This window comes from Struthio camelus, chromosome 16, assembly GCF_040807025.1.
Source record: "Struthio camelus isolate bStrCam1 chromosome 16, bStrCam1.hap1, whole genome shotgun sequence".
NCBI lineage: Eukaryota > Metazoa > Chordata > Aves > Struthioniformes > Struthionidae > Struthio > Struthio camelus.
In genome coordinates, this window is record NC_090957.1 from 17,108,178 (window position 1) to 17,129,457 (window position 21,280).

Here is a 21,280-nt window from a genome sequence, read left to right on the forward strand (position 1 = left end):
CTGTGCTGAGAACTTCATGCAGTATTAAACTTGACCGACAGTACAGGAGAACCAGACTTCTGGAGATGCATTTAACATTGACATTCAGTCTTCCGCATTCTATCAACTGCGGCAGAACCAAATTACAAGCAAGAAGGGGAAAATGTCAGAAACAAACGGGTTGTTCTATTTCACTTCACATTTTAAAGTCACAAGCTTACTACCCCTCCTAGGCACAACTCAGTTGAAAATAAAACAGAGGAAATTCTCCATAACGAAACTCACTAGATGTTACATAAGAAATACGCTAATTCAAAGTGTACTAAGGCTTTGTCAACCACTCTGCAATTTAAAAAGGTTTATTAAAAAAAAAAAAAAACCTCTGCAATTTCAGGGTTGACATTTACCCAGGAAGATAGTATATGGTAGCTAGTTAATTGTTTAGTTTTTGAAGTATTTTGAACATTTTGAGGCACTCTTAGTTAAATATAGCAGTTACAATCTCATCCAGACAGCATGCCCAGAGCTGTTTGTCCTAAACTATTTGGGACCGCAGAAAGAAAGAATACATATATGAGTTACATAGATATAAATATATAACTGAATTGTTATTTATTCCAGAAACACCTTTATCTTGTTACTTACGAAGTGGCTGTTGCTTAGCATTTCTCCTGCAACAAGGTTTAGTCCCTATCTGTAGGGGCAGGGAGAGCTGAGTCACTTTCCCACTTGTCCCACAGGCAGTTACAAGCTGAGTTTTCAGTGGGGCACCCTGTCTCCTACAGAAGATGCTCCAGAACTCAGGATACCCCGAAGGACAGTTGCCACTGCACAAGAAGTGAGCCAGAGTAGTTTGCAGAGACAACTGCTGACCCTTTGCTCCTAAGCATCAATATTCACGTACAGAAGTAGTTCTGGGTTTTAATTACTGTTTGGTAATGACTGGCCCCTTCCAGGCCGAGGAGGAACCTGCAAACTTTTTTCAGACAGAGGAACAGCAGCACACAGGCGTTCCGCATTCAAGTGGAGGTTAAGGGCTTTTGTCCTCAAATGCCCGAAACATGGCACTCAGTACTCTAATGGTATTCAGCAGCTCCAGAGATTCATGGGAAACTCCAGCTTCAGTTGGATTAAACCAAAGGGTTTAATCCTGCAGAATGCAGGATACTCAAACTACCTCAAAGTACCAATAAAGCTCTCCTTTGGGAAGCAAAGCATTTATACATGCAAGGCATAGGCCCCAGCCCTGCCTCTCGTTATCACGTTAAAAGGTATAGAGATGAAAAGCTTAAAGTGTTTTTTGCTTAAGGATCCTAACATATACATTTTCTTAGATGTGAGCTGTTGAAGCTAAACCAAGCCAGCTGAACAGGTCTTAGAAGTTTTTACAGAATTTATCACATTTACAACTGCAGCACATCAAGGCAGAAGGGACATGGTAGCAGCTATTTGGACAACCACGTTCCCTTGTAAAAGGGACAGCTTTCCACATTGAGAAACCATTTCTCATATATATAATCCAGCTGAAGTTGGAAAGTTTGAAGACAAAGGTGTCTAGCCCAGCAGCTTTTGCATTTTTGCTAAGGAGGCCTTGAGACCCAGAGATGAACATCTGCAGTATCCCTCATTCTTCCCTAACTACCTCCTATTGCTTCTCATCTATTTCAAGAGAGAGAATAGAAGCCTACTCCAAACTCCATTTGAGGCATCCTCACTCATTCAACCACAAATGGAAGAGGCCTGCAGACTGTCTCCTAAGGACAGAGCTGCTACTGCAACTAGTGTTATAGCCTACTGGACAGAGAAAATGGATGACTTGGTAGATCCACAGCACATAGGAGTTAAGTTAGGGTTGTCTGCCTTTCAGATCCTACTTTACCTCACCTCACTGGGAGCAAGCAGGGGGGCAGGCTGTGCAGCAGGGAGCCTGGAATTGAGGAATCCTGGACCTGCACAAGATGAAATCTCTGGAGTTCAGTTCCCAGAGATCCACCTGACTACTTTACTTCCAGAGCAGTAGAAAGCTGAAGCGTTCAAGTCTTCTCCTGAGATCTGGTATGAGCTTAGTACAGAAACAGTACAATCTGTGATAAGTCAGTTATTTCAAAATAGATCAGATTAAATAACTTTGAATACTTAGATACAGGAAGTTAAAGCGTGGCCTTAACTTCCTCACTAATTTCACCTTGAAATAGTTTACGCAGATGCAGTAACTTCACTATTTCAATGAAGCCTCAGTTGAGGAGTTCCTCAGGAGATGGACGACTAGCGTACCCAAAAGTGGCAAGCAGCCACAAGCAAATGGATTTCAGTAAGTGCCACAGGCATTTGCTTGGCCAAGGCCATAAGGAGTTCACATCACAAGGTATTTGCCAGGAGTTTCGTGAGCGCTGGCATACACAATAAGGGTGCGTCTCACCACGGAAGCAGCAAGCTGTTTAACTGCGTGACTCATCTTTTAGCAATATTTTATGCCTTCTGAGAGGAGGCCAGCCTGCAATAAGCAACACTGATAAGATGCATATTCAGAGCAATTAAATTCAGGCAGAAAGCTATTGATACATTCAAGACTGCAGATACAGAAGCCTGCCCAAGCACTAACTAAAACACACAGATACACACACTGCAGTATTTACTGTTGCATTAAGACATTTTGCAGGTGGTTCACAATGACCTACTCAATTTATACAGCCAAACTCAGAAATGCAAAAGTAGTTTTAGCCTTCCTGATTTTTTAGTCCTTTAAACAGAGCCCTCTAGAGGAAGAGCTTCCAGCCAAGGGGTTAGAATCCCTGTCTCTTTTCTAAATATCACTGATACTTGCAAAAAATTTTATCTGTCTCCTCCCTACCCCCTACCATTATACAATGGATACGAGTTTGATTGTCACTACTTAATAACTGAATTAGAAGTATGCTCAAACAAATGAATGAAACAGATGAGACTTCTCTTGAATTCACAGGCTGAACTGAGCAGCTCAAGGACTTGGAGCAGGCTGTGATCAGGGAACAACTATACCCAGCTAAGCGGCCCAAAAGCTTTTTTTTTTTTTTTTAAATTTCCAAAGATAGAATAGTTGCAGCTATAGATCTTGTAGGATTTTTTTTTTCCCCCCAGTAAGTGGAAATCCTCAGTCATTACCTCTGCATGAAGACAGCCCTCTTACAGTAAAATACTTTCAGCAGAATGTTTTTTTGAACAGCAGTATCCACTGGAAATAGCACTCGCCACTTAAGTAAGCGTTCATTGACTCTCAGAATAACTGTAGGTGTCCACATAGTACCTTGACCCTTTCAATCTTCTCTCATTGCTTAAGCAACAAGGATCAACAGTGGTCAGATAAGGAGCCATTACAGCATTGTACGCTATTTGCATTTTCAAGTGACAAGTTTCTGTGTTTGAAAAGAAACTTATGCACAGTTGAAACTCAAGAGGTGACAATTTTGGCTGGTCAGCTTATACTTAACTCAGTCGACTGTTTTCATGTAGCTTCGTATTTCCAAAGATGCAAACAAGCTGTATAGTTGCTTTATTTAAAATGCCACAAATGGCAGTCATATTTAGTGGAATAAAAACAATGGCTAAATAGGTGCAAAGATAAACTTTGCTTTTAACTTAAAAACAGCCATTTTAGGTCAACACTGAAGCGTGTCAACAAAGCATACAAGAAGCTGACTTTCCCATGAAGAGTGGGCTTCAGTTTCTAAGCCAGCTAGTATCACTTCCTTCGGCTGGACTTCACTGGTCAAAATAAAAATGCTCCAAAATTGACAACTTGCAAAATGACGGCCCAGGAAACAAAACAAAAAGGAGGAGGAGATGGGAGAGGTTGTGCAAACTTTTCAAAGAAACCCTAGATAAAAGGGGGAGCTGATGTAAAGCTCAGTATCAAAATAGGTATCTTGTACTCACTAGGTCCCTTAACTCGATAAGCACAATATCAAGTAGTGCAGCATGTTAGATCAGATGTGAAAGCAAGTCCTGGCAGGGTCCTGATCTACACCCTTCTCACAGGCCTCACATTTAAAAAAAAAAAAAAAAAAAAAAAAAAAAAAAAAGCGCCAGCACAAATTTTAAACCTTCCACTACACAAAACAAACTTGATGAATACCAGTGTGGCTACAAGGTAGGAATGGTCAAAAAACTCAAAACAGAGACTCTTCCTCTCCCATGCCTGCTGCATTCTGCAGCATTCCTATACAATCCTCAGTGAGGTTCCAATTCAGTTTTCATCCATCCTCCCAATAAGCTGAGAGCTCTAGATACCATTCTTAATCTAAAAAAAAAAAAAAAAAAAAAAAAAAAAAAAAAGGAACTCGCACTCCATGCAGATATCTAAGGAAAACTGCTATATGTGTGTCTATTAGATAAATCTTCAACAGGCTAGAGGTGGACTTGTGTCATCAAGCAGCCTCAGCTAAAATATCAAATCGTTTATGATAAATGAGAACCTCACCACACATGAGCGGATTTACACATAAGAAAGCTCTCTGCGATCAAGGAGCCTCATCTTGTCAGGATAGAAGCCTTAACCTTTCAACAATACACGTTTAATAAGAGGTAGAGGCCTCCTGTCTTCCTTGAAGAGCTCACAAGACAAGCAAAGGTTTAAGAGACAGGGAGTTTTAGATCACCTCCCTAGTACAGATTTATTTCCAAATGGCAACAGTTGACAGTGGAGGAAATTTAGGTACCTGCAATGAACTGTGAGACTTGCCTAAGCAGGGAGCAACACATTCTCCTGGTCCAATGCTTTTGGAAACTTCAGTTTTCAAAATGAGTTATGCATAGATCTGAAAAGCACCAGCTGATTAAAAGTAACAAACAAACAGATTATAGCATCTTTAAATATTAGTCAGGCATTTCCAGGTCTTCTAAATATTTCATAAGAAACCTCTGGTTTCCTACCTATGTTGTAGCCCCCTCCAAGAGGTACCTCTCCACCACCTTATACAAGCAGCAGCTATTAAGATCTGAATTGATTAATTAAAAAGTTCCAAGTGAGAGAGAGAGAGACTTATCAATGAATAAGTAGACTCACAATTATCATATATTTAATAGCAATCGCAGGCAAGGGGTAGAGAAGTCTTAGCAAAGAGGTTATATTTAGCTTCCCCATAAATGAGTGGGAAAATATTTCCTCTGTGTTCCACAACGAGGAGCTTTCAGACAAACATGACAGACTCCCAAACACGTTTGCAGGACTCTGCTTCCTGCTCAAGCTGTTCTGCTGGGATTAAGAAGGGGAAGTCAAATGGCTTAGGGTTTCATTTGCTTTAAGCTTTCTTTTTTTTTTTTTTTTAAATTAAACTGTGCATTTTAGAACAATATATGCAGCATATCCTCTCTTTCTGGGTCAGCTGCTCTGTTCCAATGAAAGTGTATTGTCTCCCTAACGGTAGGAAAGGCAAGTGAACTGTAAGACCCGTAAGGGCCAGATTGCCTGCCCAGCTTCTTCACTTCTCAGGAAAGAGATGTTAGACAAAGGATTACCAGTAATTAAAAAAAAAAAAAAATCTAGCTTTTGTTCTGTAGAATTGTGCATAACACTAATTAAAAAGGAAAGTTTAATTATATTATTTCCCCAATACAGATAATTATTAAAAGTCTCTTGGAAAGCGACATTAATGCCATTTCCCTCTGTTCACATCACTGTGAAGACGCAGATCTCATGTTAACCTGTTGCCTGAAGTTACCCAACAACTTCCAGTGCCTTAGATAAGAAGGCTCACAAAGGACAGGGGCAGGCATCTTTTATTAGTTCTTCTCTGCTTTAGTTAAACTGCTTTCTTGCAGCTTGTCCCCAGACCTGACAAGAAGGTTTTGGCTGCTGTGCCCACATTTTGCTGTGGAACAAGTAGTAGAGATATTCCAAGATTATCAGATAGAGAAAAGAATAACTTTGCAGTTTAACAACCACAATAGATTCAGAGAGACAGTTCACTGCTTGCTGAAATACAAGCAATAAAAGTAACTTAAAATTGACTAGTAAACAACAGGAGTATTAACAGCTGTCTTGACCAACAATACATGCACATTAAGATCCCAAGTAAAATAACCAATCCTCCCCCCCCCCCTTTCTTCAGGCAAAGGATACCACCTAGTTAAATTCATTCCCAGATATCTCCCTGAGTTGCCAAGAAGGCACCCAAAAAAAGTAAGTTTCCATTCTTTTCCACTGAAAAGAAAGTGTTAGAAAGAGCAGTAGGGAAAGACCACCACTTTAAAAGATACTGTCCCAATAGAGATATTGGAAGATAGAGAATGTGGCATAACTTTTCAAAAGCAGGGTCAAAAGATTCAGGGTACAGAGAGAAAAGCAATAGGCTAGATTCTTCAGATCACCTTAAAAGAGATCTGACTGCAAGTTTTGATAGCACTCGTGAACAAGGTGTTTTTATTCCACTAATCTGAGATTAGCGTGCCCATTTGCTATAATGCAGATGCATAAGTCTAGAGCTGTTTCTCCACTTTAACTCAAGTACTCTTCCTCCCAAAATAATCTTATATTTTAGGAGGTGTTCACCCTGCCATCCTCTAAAAGATCATCCAGAAAAAGAAAATGGAAACCTTATTTTGATGTACAAGATAAACAAAGGCCTTGATTAGCACCAAGTAGCCACTTTCTATTGCATGGTAACGTCACATTTTACTGTAGCGCAGTCCTGCCTTCTACCATTTTCTGTTAACAAGGCAATATTCTGTAGTATATAAGAAAATGAAGATTGTTGCCTTATTTCTCAAAAGTGGCTGCACAACCAAAGGTCAAAACAAACAGATAACAGAAGTGGGACAGACATTTAAGGAAATTTTACAAGTCATCAAGTGACTGTTCAGAAGACTGTAAATCTATAATCAACACTTTGTATAAACTGTAGCTACTCCGAAATGAATGTCCATGAAACGCTCTATGGCAATGAGGGCAAGAGAGAAAACCTATAAATAAAAGCCATCCAATTTCAGAATGATTCAGATCAGCTATTCCCTTGAATCCATAAAAGCCAATTATAACTGCTTATAGGGCACACTTAATACAAAAATTCAGTTTTAGGACATCAATGCCACCCTTTCTCCTTGTCCACAAAGTTAATCTCTAACGCTAGGAAGCGTGAAGCATTTTAAAGGAGAATCCTTTTTTTGTCCTCAAAATTTTTAGCAACCTGGAAACAGAATTAGCCAGAGCCATCTGCTTGCACACTTGCCCACAAGTTAGAAGAGCAAAGTTCCAGCAGCTAGCAGATAATCCTTGTTCAGAAACAACTGCCTGAAGCAGCAAGTTAGACATATTTTTTACTCCTAGAAATGATTTAGCGAGATGAACTTTCTTTCAAAGAGGTAACTGGTAGATGGAATTATCAGTCCTTATAGAAGGAAGCTATCATTAATAGCTTACCACAGTTTGGTTGAAACAACTTCGCCTGGTACTGAAAGAATGAAGTCCCTCTGTATCTTACACTATGTTCTATTATCTTTGTGTATTTTGATGCAATTCCATGTTAGATTGTGCAGAAGTTTTTCAAAAGATTTTTAGACACTAAGCTTGCAATGCTAAAAAACAGACTTCTAGACTCAATGCAAGCCCCACCAAAGTCAACAAGGCCCCATAAGAACATGACAGGCTCAGAGGACTGAGGCCTTCAGAAGGATTAAAGAGGTGACCAATTTCTTCACAAGCCTTTAGCACTCTAGGAAGAATCATCATCAGAAACGATACTTAAAATTTGCATTAAGAAGAAATAACTTACTCAGCAACAGAGAAAGAACACATACAAGTTCAGCAAAAGTCTGACCAAAAAAAAAAAAAAAAATGGAGTAACAACCAACCCTAGCGCTCTAACAAGGCTAAAAGGACAGTCTACATCCTAAAACAAGGTTAGGAAGTTATAACAGGAAATGCAATAGTTTTGAGTATATTCAAACAATAGCAATTCAGGGCAGAATATGATGAATACCACTTACACTTTAGACTGCAAAAAAAGTCTGAGAAAGTGGAAGTAATTATGAGAAGCAAAGTCAGGTCAGGAAAACAGACTCACACACTTTTTCACATAGGGCACCAAAGGATTTACAGTGGCTAATGCAGCCAATTATATCTCAGTACAATTACACTGAGGAGAGAGAGAACATAGCTAAACACACCGAAACTTGCGTTCTTTGGATTTATCAGGCTCTCAAGGGAGAATTATCTATTTTTAAAATAGGTAGCGTCCAAAGATCAGGATGGTCTCCATTAAAAAAAAAAGCAAAACAAAACAAATGACCCTAATCTAAAGAAGCACGTATGGTAACATGGTAGGTAAACAGGCTGGCTAGCTGCTCCAGATGGGAAAGCCTGACAGAACACAATTAATCGTTCATATATCTCAAATGTCTAACAAGGAAGGGGCATCCAAGTGGGAGAAGGACAACAGGAGATATGTATTCCATGACAAGATGTCTTAAATCTAAGAAATTTATGGGAAAAGGAAGAGTGGAGAGGGTGAAGGAGTCAAAAGTAAGTATAGGCACTATTTTCCTCATGGGGGTGGGAAGAAGCAGCCTCTGAAGTAACACAGCACATAAAGTATTTCTATTTAGCAGCATAGATTAATTCCACTTACATTTCTCTGCTATAAATATTTACAAGAGACATAGAAGGAAAAGAGAAGGAAAAAAGAGAGAGAAAGGGGAGGAAAAAAAAAAAAACTGTTCTGACAGCTAGAATGCTGTCAGGGCAGGCAGGACCTGTCAAGTAGTTGATCTAGTTTCAAAATAGGTTACCTAACACAACAAGAAGTATTTTCAGAGTAGTTGGCTTTCTTAACCCCCTCCCATAATGGAAGCAACTAGGGTTTCAACTTTCCCCCTGAAGCATTTGCAAACCAGACATAACACCAGCAAGATAATGCATGAGGTTTATAGGAGAAAAGCCAACTGAGAGCTAAACATAAAGAAAGCAAAAGCATGCTCACTATTTTCATTCTCATCCTTAATTAAAATATTCGAAAGAAGCCACATAATTAGCAGGGAGTAGTTTAAGGGGTTAACACATACAATTTTTACATTACAGAAGTACTAAGACAAGGGCCTGTCCCAGTTCAAAAAAGCATTTAAGACAAGAAGTCCTCAGAGCAGCCTGCCTCACTTCCTGATTCAAGGCAGTTAGAAGACCCATCTCCTCCCTGCTGCAGGCTCGCTCTGCGCATATCACCGAGAAATCTGAAATGTGGCCTTCTGTAACTGTCTCAGGCTTGACACAGCCTCTTGAAGATTACATGCAACGTTTAAAAAGAGAGAGGGAGAGAGGAAGGAAAAGAAAAAAAACAAGCAGCAGCCTGGGCTGTTCCCAAAGGAAGGCCCATGTACTGGAGATGCCCAGAGGGTACTGTCAGATTAAATCATTTTAAAACACCCGTAGCAAGAACAATGCCAGCTTGCTTTCACGCACGCTTTCCGCATCTCTCCCCCCCACATACAATGAAAGCAGAAATTAAACGGGGCTGGTTTATGTGGGCAGCTTCCCGCTGCGGATGGGGCAGCATCACCGCGGCGCAGCGGGCAGAGGCTCGGGCACGGCTCTGCCCGGGACCCTGACGGGACCGTCCGGGCTCCGGTGCCGCCGGCCCCGGCCGCAGCGCCAGGCCAGCCCCCAGCCCGGGCCTGCGGAGGGGCACGGGGACCCTCGCCTCTGCCCTCCCTCGCCACCAGGCCCGAGCAGCCCGGACGGGCCGCGGGGGCCCCCGGAGGACGGGCCGGGGGCGCTGAGGCGGGCGGGCGCCGCTGCCCACACGGAGCTGTCAGGGCCCGGCGACCGGCCGGCGGGTGGGGTGGAGGTGGGGGGGGGGGGTGAAGCCAGCGGTCTGGCGGGCGCATGCGCACCGCCGCGCGCCGGACCCTAACGGCCACCAACCGCCGCGCTCCCCTCAGCGCCGGGCGGGCGGCTCGCGGGCGGGCGGCCGGACGGACTCACCGAGGCGCAGGGGCTGGAGGTGGCGCTTGGGGTAGGCGAGCGCTGCACCGTGACCAGAGCCATCGAGGCGCGGCGGGGCCCCCCGTCCGGCCGGCGGGGGCCTTACTCCATGGCGGGAGCCGGCGGCGACTGGGCGGGCGGGGAAAGAGGGAGGGGAGGGAGCGGAGATGGCGCGGCGCCGGCCGCAGGGGGCAGCAGCTCCACGCGCGCCAACGGCCTCTCGCCGACTGAGGCGCGCTGGGGCTGGGCCGGCCGGGCACAATAAGGCGCCAACGCGCATGCGCCACCTGTCAGCGCGGCACCGCCCCCGGACCGCGGCGGCGGGTTAACCCCCGCGGCGCCGCAGCGCTTCCGGGCTGCGGCCCGTCCTCCCGCGCCGTGTGCCCGGCCCCGGCCCGGTGACCTCGGCTGCTAGCGACCGGCCCTGCCCGATGGTTGCGGGGAGGAGGGCCGCGGGCGCGGCAGTCGTCTGCCGGTTGTCGAGCCTGAGGTGATTTTTAGCGCTGGGCTCCAACTCGACGACAGGCACCCAGAGCAGACGTGTCTCCTGACAGGGCGGCCCTGGTAGGTAAAAACGATGTCCTTCTGGAATCCCGTTCTGCTGGCCGCCGAGGCTGGAGCGGTGCGTACCACGCTCTGTGAAAGTGGGCATTCCTGTTGTACCTTAATGCCCCCATGTTGTTGGTTTTCCTTGGGTTAGGGAGCAGTATTAATTCTTACAATGCAAGCAGCCTATAATTCTGATTTGTACATCAGTGCACAAGCTCAAACACCCCCCAAAATGGTCTAATAAGTACACATGACATTTTAAGCCTTAAAATACCCCCAGAATGCAATCCCACTTGAAAGTTTACACTCTGAGACAAAGTGCCGAATATTATTAAGCCAGTTTATCATTTGCAGTTTCAGCCTGGTGCTACCGAATTTGTGGGAATGTTGGCGTGGAAGTCATTGGGATCAAGCGTTGTCTTGGGCATCTAATGAAAACACTACGTATGATAAGCAGAAGCCATGCTAAATATCAAACAGAACAAGAACTCTTCAGGAGTGCGCATTCATTCCTTTTAAAAACACGGTTCATATTGCTTTCATCCTCTCCTCAAGTTGACAGGACTGGGAAGGACTCCTTAGCCCCTGTAAATCTAAGCACCAGAAAAGCTGCTGTAGTAGCTCTTCAGTCTATTTCCCCAGTGCCCTGCAGTCAAAATAATCAACAGGGAGGTTCTGTGCACTCTGGTAGTTGTGCTTTACTACAGTGAGAAAGTCAGGGTTACTAATGAGGCGTTTTGCCTCCTAGTGGACTTGGGAGGATGAAAGACAGCCTCATTAACCTCGACTAAAGTTGGGCTTAGAAAGTGAATGTTGCTGGGGTGCTTCAGAGGGCTACGCAGCAAGGCAGAGCCTTGAACGTGAACGAGTCCAAAAGAACCCCCAGTGAGATCGGAGCACATGGGGAGAATAAGCAACAACCTATACATAAACAAAGAGTCGTTGTCTTGCATTTTATAACCATCACGTTATTGTTTTGAAACACAATACTTATGGAAAGCATGCTAGCACTGCACTGTGATTTATGGCAGAGAGGTCAAGAAAATACCTTCCAGACCTCTTTTAAATTAGTACCCTGCTAGTTCTAAATATTCTATAACTTCTCCAAAAAACATTATTTCTTAAGAGCATCCTCCTGTCCTGTCCCTCCCTCCCAATTTCTTTATTAAAGGCCTTATCTTCTCTGTGGGCTCATCTACAACACCATGGTGGTTTTGGTGTATCTGTACACATGGAAATAGATTGGCAAAGACTGCTCGAAGTACAGATAAACTTCTGCCATTATAGATAAAACATCTTCTATATAAGTGCTTTTGAGTTGCATGTAGCTAATGAATGCGTGTATGATTTTTACACATTTTAAAATGATGTAGCTAGGCCAATAAAATTGTTAGGCGTGGCTACTGGAAAGAGCTCTAGCTCATAGTTTCATTTATGTTTTAACCAATAGAAGACAGAACTTATTTCCTATAAATATGTTCTACTTGCTCCAACTTGATAACTGAATTCTATAACCTATGTTTTTCAGACCAGATTAATCGCCTTTTTATTTAGTCCTTACCCCATTTCTGGAAAGGACAGAAGTAAAAGGTTAACTAAAAATGTCCTTTGATCAACAATATAATGGAGCACATGGGAACTCAGTTTTTAGTAACTTTAGAGATTATTTTTGTTTGCTGCTATGTTCATTGTGGATGCTTTTCTTTATATTTTACTCAAATATGACATTTGTTCTACCAGCTACTCTTTTTTTTTCTGTGAAACAGAAGTCTCCTGGGCAGAACAGTTCATTCTTTCAAATAAAAATTGTCCTGCATCACTGCAATCCTTTTGCAGAAGGTTTTGGGAACATAAGAAGCACAGACTCAAATGCTTGGCATGTGCTAGATGTTGGTTATGCAAAGCATCACGAAGCTTTGCAGAAAGAGAATCTTTGTGGTTTCCGAGTTCCTTGTTGAGATGGTAGCCAGATCCATGCTCCTGTAAAGTTTTTGCCATTATTTTCAGTGGAGGTAGGACTCACACTTGAGGATGTGAAAGATTTTTTTCTCTGGCGTATGACAGGAATCTTAATGCTACTCACCTGTCCCTGAAATAGCATATCTGGTTATTGTTTCATTTCCAGTGGATGGATTCCTGCAAATACAGGTCTGCTTTCAGACACACCTAGCTTTCATTCAGATATATCTGTGTTGACATAAGCAGACTACAAGTTCCTAGAGTATTCATGCAGTTCGCTCACCTGGGACTGATAAGTTTCTTTCTGGATTTTGAGAATTAGTCATGCAGGGATTACTAGCAAGAAATGATTATTTGAACCAGCTTCGAGAAGAGATGTTTGTCTAATTTTCATATATCCTGTAGCACTTCCAGTTATTTGAACAGCAAACACTTTTAAAAATCATTTGCCACAAGTAAATAATGGAGTTGATATCTACAGTTAGCTGGAGGTCCAACATATCAGTTGTTAACTACAATAATCACAGATTGCAATGGTTCGTCAAGCCATTAGAAAGGTATAATTTGTATGTGCAGTGGTATTTAGCAGCAGAATTTAAATGTGGAGGAGGAAGCTATAAGGCAGATGTATTCTGACTGAAAAGAGCAATTAGAGGGCAGTCTGTGGTCACAGCATCATGGCTGGTGCAAAAAAGAGAATGGAAGCCTGTGGCTATATTCTCCCATGTGCTAAAAGCGCTGTGGTCAGCACCTGGTAGCTTTAGCCTAACAGATCTTTTAAAGCATATAAAGCTATACACGAGCTGGTTTGGTGTGCATTCCTAAAATTGAATTTTTTCTTTCTTTAATACACTGCAAGCATTTCTCTGGCTGACACAACTTATTTTTATTATTACTATGCTAATAGTAATAGGGCTAATACTATGCTAATAGTCAGGGCTTTGTTGCATAATCTTGGCATCAGCTGCAAAAGGCAACAGAATGCTCCCAAAATGTATCTTACACAGAAAAACAAGAAAAGATAGAAGAGGCAATTCCAGCAAAACATATGTGATGACATATTCAGCCCATTATTTTGTCAACAGTGCAAGTATTTGGTGGCATAATAAAAAGATACACTTTGCTTAGTGAAAACATTAAGAGATAACAGCTAAGTTAAATAGGGGGCAATTAAGGGTTTACTTAACCCATGGGATTCAGCTTTCAGAAGAGTAAAAATAGAGCCATTTTGATCCCTCTTTCCAAGTTCTGTTTGCATGCTTTTGTTTGGGAGTTAAACAATAGCTTTAAGAAAAGTGCGAGTATTTTTAAAATTGATACTTCACACAAGAAAAAAGATGTATAAGTTGAGCATATAATAGGAACAAAATTCTGATTTGCAAAGGAGAAAAATCAAGCCCATCTGGGAGAAAAGACAACAGGACTTAGTCATGGTCAGCTTGCTTTGAGTAGAAAATGGCAGTTTTGATTCTGAAATTAAAACTCCAAAGCTCCTAAATTGGACACAAAATGTGACTTTCACAGATACTGTATCAGATTTTGTAAAAAATCTGTTATTTATATTAAACCTCTATTTCAAGTTTTGTGACAAGCTCAGCTTGCCTGTGAAATGGAGAATTATGCTGTACCAGAGGGCAGGGTGCAGTGCAGCTGTCCTAATGACAAATAACCACAGATGAAGTCAGTTCAGAGTTTTCATGCAGGTAGACAATCCAAAGGTCACGCCTCCTCCAATGCAAAATATAGAGGAAGAAACAGCATTAGGTGAACCTGGTTTCCTGGCAGAAATTGCAGTCGGTTTCCCAGTTGTTGATGCTGCATAACATCAATGAAGTCTCTGCACAGTCCTGATTTATGTTAGTATAAAGAGAGCAGCATGGGTGTTCATAGACTGTTTTTCTTTTCCCTTCTCTTTTCCCTGTGTTGCATAGTATTCTTCATGAATATAAGAATAAGAGAAATTATTGAAAAGCGATTCATCAAATTCCTTTAGATTCTGATTTAAAGGCAGTCTTCTTACAAAATGGTTCTATAAATTCCCCCCTTTTTAGTGCTGTACCTGCCTTTCCTAGCAGGCTGATACAGTGACACACTTCTTACAAAAAGAAGAACCTACAAATATCTATTAAAATTTGACTTATAATTAATTTCTTTCTGTCTCAGGTTCTCACATCTGTTTGAAACAGTCCTCAGTTTACCCTGTAGTTCTGTGGATTTGTGGTAGTTCTGGACTTCATGATCCTTAAATGTGAAGGTGAACCTCTTGTCACTGGGCACCTGCGGACTCTCTCTGATTTTGTCCCCCCTTAATGTTGTCTGTTGCCATTTATAGTCTTTTTTATTTTATTTTCAGTCATGTGACCTAGTGATCTAAGTTTGATACTGAAGAGTATACTGGGCTGCCAAAGCGAAAAGACAACCTACAGCTATTCTGAGTCGTGGATGAGACATAGCAACCTTTGGGAATATTGCTTAGCAACAGCAAACACACACAGAGGAGTAAAACTCACAGTCCAGCTCCACAGCAGGATTGAGAAATCCCTAATTCACTTTTAAGATTTTTGATGGTTGAGAAGAGATGGGCATATATTAAATTCCTATTCATTTGCAAAGCCACTCTGAAAGCAGGAGGAATAAGATCTATTTTCATACCTGCTCAAAAGGTAAGAAAAACAGGTTTTTAGAGCTTCAGAAAACAACAGAAGAGAAAATCTTTTTAATTGTAATTGAAATTTAAAAGAAGATCAAGCGTTCAAAGGGTATTGGGCACATTGTGATTAGTGAGATAGACATTCTCTCTGAAACAGGTTAAGGAAAGGCAAATCTATTTCTGAGCAATAGCAGATTAAAAGAAATTGGACTCAGTTTTTGAAAGGACTTCTGTAACTCAAACATTCCCAAAATATTTACCTGGACAAATGTTAGTCTTTCCTTGCCCTATTCCACTCAGGAAAATTCCTAATAGAATAATAATGAAACTGTAAAAGTCTTATTTATTTGCAGATTTGTTTCTTGTACAGAAAACGGAGAGATAATCATTTCGTACCTGCAGGGATTCCAGCAAGACTATTTCTCTCACAGAAGAGGAGCCAGGAAAGTGGCATCCTACAAAATAATGAAAAGCTTATCTTGTGCACAGCTTGAACAAAGGCTTACCGGAAACTTCTCATTTCAAATTTTCTGGGTGTTCCTAAAGTTTGTCTCTGTACACTATGCTTACTATTGGACAGTCAAGCCAGACTCCACTCCGGAATGTCATAGGCCTTGAGATCTCTGTCTATTATGGGCCAAATTCTCAGCTGATGTAGATCAGCACAGTTGCATTGCAGTATATGAGCCAAAGGCTTCTTACACAAACTGAGGTTTTGTCCCCGTAATCCTTGAGAAATTCCAAGTTTCAGGGCCTGATTCTAGCATTCATTTGTGGTTTATTTTAACAGCTACTTGCTCTTTGGAAGTTCTTCCATCCCCTTCTTGCCTGCTTTATCTATCCTAACAATTAAAGCAGTGGGTATAATTCTCTATGCCTCGCTTTCATTCTTGCAGTTATGCCAGCGTCATGGAATGGAGATAGAGCAGTTGCACTTAGTTATGTCTTTCATTTGGGAACATAAGAGTCATTTATAAACACTTAATAATCCTCACAATCATCCTAATAAATAGATGAGAGCAGCGAAGAAAATATATTCATCATCATTCAGAGTCAGCCGCCTCATAAAGTAGAGTGCCGTTGCCACTTTAACATTGCACAAAACCTTCAAAATAGCTTTGTAAAGGATGTTAAAAAATAACATAAGTATTTGAAACTGCAAGAACAGTTTATTCTGGCACAATAAAACCAGTTGATATGGAATGTGACCAGGACATTTGGTTAACACCCGAATTTGAACCAAAAAGTCTGGTTTTACTGCTTATTGAAAGAAACTCACCTAAGCAAGGAGCAATTTGACAGGGTTGACAGGTTTCTGTTTCTACCATTATAAATCTATACTCCTTTGCAGCTCATGTCCTTTGGTGGGAAAAACAGCTCCCATTTTTACAAGGGTCTATTTGGATCAGGCAGGCAGTTTGATCCGTAAATCTGTCTCACTCCCCAGCAGGTAATCATCATTCCAAACAAATGACTAGAAGATGCCAGCAAGCCCATCTAGAAAACAGACACAGAAATGTAGTGCTGTGAAGCATCCTACCTATGCAAGCAGTATTTGGATTTAGGCAGTAGTTATGAACCAGAAGGTCAACATCGTAGTAATTACACTGGTGTGCCAGGAAGGCCGTGGATCACATTTGTGCGTTTCCCGGAAGGCTAAACTCTCTTCAGAACAGCTACAAATGCTTAAATATGAAGTAGGAGGAGTAAAACACGTCAAAAGCAATAGTATTGCTATGGATACTGAAAGGTCTTAGTGAAAAGCACTTTCAAATGCAAGCTTAAATAGGATAGTGTGGCAGCATGTTCAGAGTGGAGTTTCATCTTTAATTTGGACGGACATTAGTCAGGCTGTCTATTAATATCGCCATTCCCTAGCTGTTGCTTAACACTGGGCTAGGTTTTTTGCAGTACGCTGGTGATTTTTCATGCTTTGAATTAAATAGTTAGGCTAGATTCTGCTGCATTTCATATGTGTAAATCCCATTACAGATGCCGATAGTTTTGTATGGAGACAAACAGCAATAGTTTTCAAATTGTGCCTCATGAGCAACTCAGTTTCTCCCTAATATTTCGCAGAATGAACCTTTTGGGAAGAAAGCAATTTGCAAAATTGTAAAGGGAGATAGAGGCTCTCTGGAGATCTGTCTTTTACAGAATGTTCTACAAGATTAAATGCTGGTGAACAGCTTAGTTTCAGAGTTCAGGGTGTAGAGTTTCCTTAGGAGCTCTGCTGACCCACACTCGTGTGTTCCTTATTACTCTAAAAAAATGCGCAGAGGAAACAAAATTGAAAAAGTTGAAATTAAGTAGCCTGTAGGGTGAGCCTCCACCTAGTTTTCAACAGCTACTGAAAAGAAGAAGATGAAATGGTAATTCAGGATAGCAGAAAAAGGGGAAAAGGTGTGTAGATACAGACATCTCATTCCCAGGCATCTGGTACTTTGCGTGGTTTGCTTCCTGAATCTCATGTCCACTGGAGTTCCTGGGGCCATGGAAGGGAACCTTAACAGAAATAATGACATTGGGGTAAGAGGAATCCGGTGGTTACAACTAGGGGACAAGACTTCTGAGCACTGTTCTCCTCTTGATTTCTAACTCACTAAGTGACCTGGAATTAATCATTTCTCAGTTTCTCAGTGTCTCAGTTTCTTCTTCCATAAAAGAGGAACACAGTTATTTAGTTGCTCTGTCTCCAAGGGCTGTTGCGATACATAATTAATCTTTATAAATCATTTACTAATCTTTGAAGTAAAGGGGCTGTATTTATTTAAGAGTGCAAAGCAGCAGAATTAAAAAAAGGAACACAGAGAAATATCTATTCGTTATTTCCTAACTGTAGATTTGCTTCCTGTGTCACCTGTTAGGACACTGCTGTATCTTTTGGCATTATAACAGATACTACTTTTTTTCTATGTCACAGTGAATGAAGTATGGCTGCTCAGCCAGAAGCAGCAGCCCAAATTCCAGGTCTAAAACTCCCCAAACGTGGAGATAAGAATATGACTGTCACAGAAATGAAGACAAATCAAAGGAGTGATGAGCTGCTGTGTCTTAGCAATTATGCTCCATGGAAAGAGTATTTTTATGAAAAGGTACAACAGAGAACTCTGAGTCTGCAGGAGACAAAGGTGAAGATGATTCATGCACAAAAGGCAAAAGAAGAAGAGGTAAAAAAGAGAGAGCCCTGCGACTGGCTGTCCAAGGAGTGGTTCAGTAAAGAGAAATACTCACTGGATACTCGCACCTATTTGCTTGACAGACTCCTACCTACATTAATCCCAGGGGTGGAAAAGCTGTTAATGGAAGTGGAAAGAAGGAAGATGCTTGCAACAGACAAATACCCAATCAAATTTGACCCCATTAATTTTCTTGGAGAATATCTGATGAGGCATAACCCCCAGTCCGATTTTTTTACAAAACCAGGCCCATACGTGAGAGGAATGAAGATGGTCACAGAGGAGCTAAAAACTGAGGTGCCAGATACAGCATCAAACAGGTGAGAGAGTTGAAAGCGTGGCTGATTGCAAGACTTCAGTTGGTGTCTCAGTCCCTGTTTTGCAAAAGAAATGGAATGACGGCCGTCTGGTTTGCAAAATGTGGAAGTAAATGCACCTTGTACCTTGTGGAGAACTGTGCCAGACATGGTAGTTGCCTCCTTAAAAACTGAGAAGCAGGACAAGTGCCAGAGCATGTCACATAGAATGAAACAATAGTCATTCCTATTTAAAGCAGTATTCTGCCCTTCACAGGTATATAATAATTCCTTTAACTCTATCTTAATTGCTTATGTGGAATGCAAGCGGCTTTTGAACCAGTCTTGAACCATTCTAGTTTACTGACAGTTCTTTAGGGCAGGTTATTAGTATCAATAGGCTATGGACACTTCAGACCATGTGTTTTATGTTCTTCCAAACTTAATGGAAGAATGAGCCTTTGTTCTCATGCAGGATGATTTCCCTTTACCAAACCAAGAGCACTATCGTCCTATATATCACAGAAAGTCCTTCTCCAAGGATTTTTACTTTAGCCTTTCCTTTCAGATCCTTTTTCCCTTTAAAATAGAAACTTTTTTATTTTATTATCTGGCTTATTTGTTGGGTGTATTTTAGATTGCTTGCGTCAGTGTAATATTTAATGAAGATTGGGGCATCTTACGATATTTAACAGTTAAAATGTGAGTGCATTAGGTGAACAATAACGCTTCCATTTTAATTGCACTATTCAGAAAAATATAGAAGTGAACATTTATGTTTATAGAAGACCCAGAGGTGATTGTGAATGATGTCAAAATTACTCATTTACTACTAGAACACTTTATTCTGTATCTATGTGTGTAGAATAATGACTTTGTTTGAATGGCTGTCTCTTTTGTTTGCATAAATAGTATGTACAGTTTGAAAATTGGTTTCAGTGTCAGGAAATTAGGGAAGTAAAATATTGACATGTCTTGTGCATGACTTTAAATGAAGATAATTGAAGTTCCCAGTATTATGATGAATAAAAGAATATGTTAAATCTCTGTCTCTCCCCCCTACGAGTCTCTGTCTCTGTCTCTATAGACTACATACTGTTAGAATTCATAGGAGCATGCCATGTATGAATACACCTAAAGTTACGTATTAAGTTAATCTCACACAATCTCTTACCTCCTTTTCCCTCACAGAATAAAATAAATATAACTGCACTGATCATGGTCAGTGTGTGAGAGCTCAGTTTTTTGGCTTTTCTTCATAAAGAGGCATGTAATAGTACAAGCAGAGGTGGTAAGAGATTCTCTGACAAAAAGCAGTCATATTGGAAACGCCAGTTCACTGAAACAAATGATCTAGGGAAACATCTGGTTTTCAGTGAACTTTCACACAAGCACCGACTGTTGTGGGGGAATGTTTGAGATCCCAGGCTTGCCACACCTTTGTTTTGGGGGCTCTTTCACCATTCATATTGCTTCACAGAGGGTGAAGTTCTGGCTCCTGGAAATTTAGGACCATATCTGTTGTTTATTTTGAAAAAAAAAAGAATTTGAATTAAAATACATAATTTTTCCTTTTAATTTTTATTTTGCTAAAAATTAAAATAATCCTAACTCTCATTGTGAATCAGAGCTTATTTCTGGAGAGGTCACATTTTCCTGTAGAATGCGAGGTGTTGGCTACCCTGTGACTTATCTTGGCATTGCCATGGTAAGTCCGTATTTACACGTAGAGCCGGGTTCTCATTTTTTAGCTATGAAAGATTCAGAGCTGATGCACAGGAAGTGACTTACAGGAGTTGTAGATATCAATCTGTCTGTGGTCAGCGCTGCCAAGGGATTTACGTAGCCATAGCTGTAATAGGTTTTGCATATCCGCTGGTAGTATTACCATGGGATTTGCATTCTCAGTAGCTCAGGATTTACATATTTGCGATGGCTCTGTATTGTGCAATTTGTATAGGCTTCTTAAACCACAGCAGCACAGAGGATTTTACTGACAGCATGTAGCATTTTGAGACTCCTAATGTGAGTCACTAGCTTTTTAAGCAGGAAGAAAATGTAAAAACAGAAATGCCAGGCTGGGCTCACAATCTCTGTCATGAGCACCAGAAGGATCAGGAGTGAAATTCTGACCCCAGCAGAACTCTTGGAAGCCTTGACATTACCTTCAGCAAAGACAGGATTTCACCACAGATACTTATCTAAAGCTTACTAATCCTCAGTGAGCTTTCTCAGGCTTCCTCCAGTCTCTCCTTAACTGTGACCTGACTTGAGAGTCAAGGAATGCTAGAGAACAGATGGGAGAAATTCATTATCTGAATGGATTGATACCTGAAACAGAGACTGTATTTGTCTAGGGATGGCAGTCCTGTCTGAGTCACCCATCGCTGCGTGGGAGTCAGGCAGCTGTCTTCCTGAAGAAGCATGTTTCATTCTGCAGGGAGAAGTCACCATCATTGCCATCTCATCTTTTCTGAAAATGTCTAATACTGAAATGAACTCACTGTGCCATGGGTGCCCAGCACTTTTATAGCCTGTTTTGTAACTATTGTTTTAGGGGGAAGGTTTTGTTCCATGCCAGGGACACCAGACGTAGGATGCACCTGCCTGGTGTTTTAGGACTCTAGGAATAAATGCAAAACTGCAGCACAGTGCAGGTGCAGTACGTAACGTAACTTGTGCTTGGCTCTGTCCAAATTAGTCACCAGAGCAGCTGGGC

At 41.3% G+C, this 21,280-nt stretch overlaps 2 protein-coding genes across 3 annotated transcripts in view; one reads left to right on the forward strand and one right to left on the reverse strand.

Annotated features, from left to right (window-relative positions):
• SSH2 (slingshot protein phosphatase 2) overlaps positions 1-10,170 on the reverse strand; it is a 106,209-nt gene extending 96,039 nt beyond the window's left edge. Inside the window, exon 1 of one of the 2 annotated variants that reach the window (XM_068910583.1) lies at positions 9,929-10,170. Coding sequence is in view for 1 of the 2 variants with exons in the window: in XM_068910579.1 (XP_068766680.1) it covers positions 9,929-9,991 (63 nt within the window). In the remaining variant the exon portion in view is untranslated. The remainder of the gene's footprint in view (positions 1-9,928) is intronic. The other variant, XM_068910579.1, reaches the window with a different exon arrangement.
• EFCAB5 (EF-hand calcium binding domain 5) overlaps positions 9,851-21,280 on the forward strand; it is a 42,544-nt gene continuing 31,114 nt past the window's right edge. Inside the window, exons 1-3 of the mRNA XM_068910584.1 lie at positions 9,851-9,959; positions 14,790-15,099; positions 18,010-18,585. Coding sequence (XP_068766685.1) covers positions 18,020-18,585 — 566 coding nt within the window. The 5' untranslated portion in view covers positions 9,851-9,959; positions 14,790-15,099; positions 18,010-18,019. The remainder of the gene's footprint in view (positions 9,960-14,789; positions 15,100-18,009; positions 18,586-21,280) is intronic.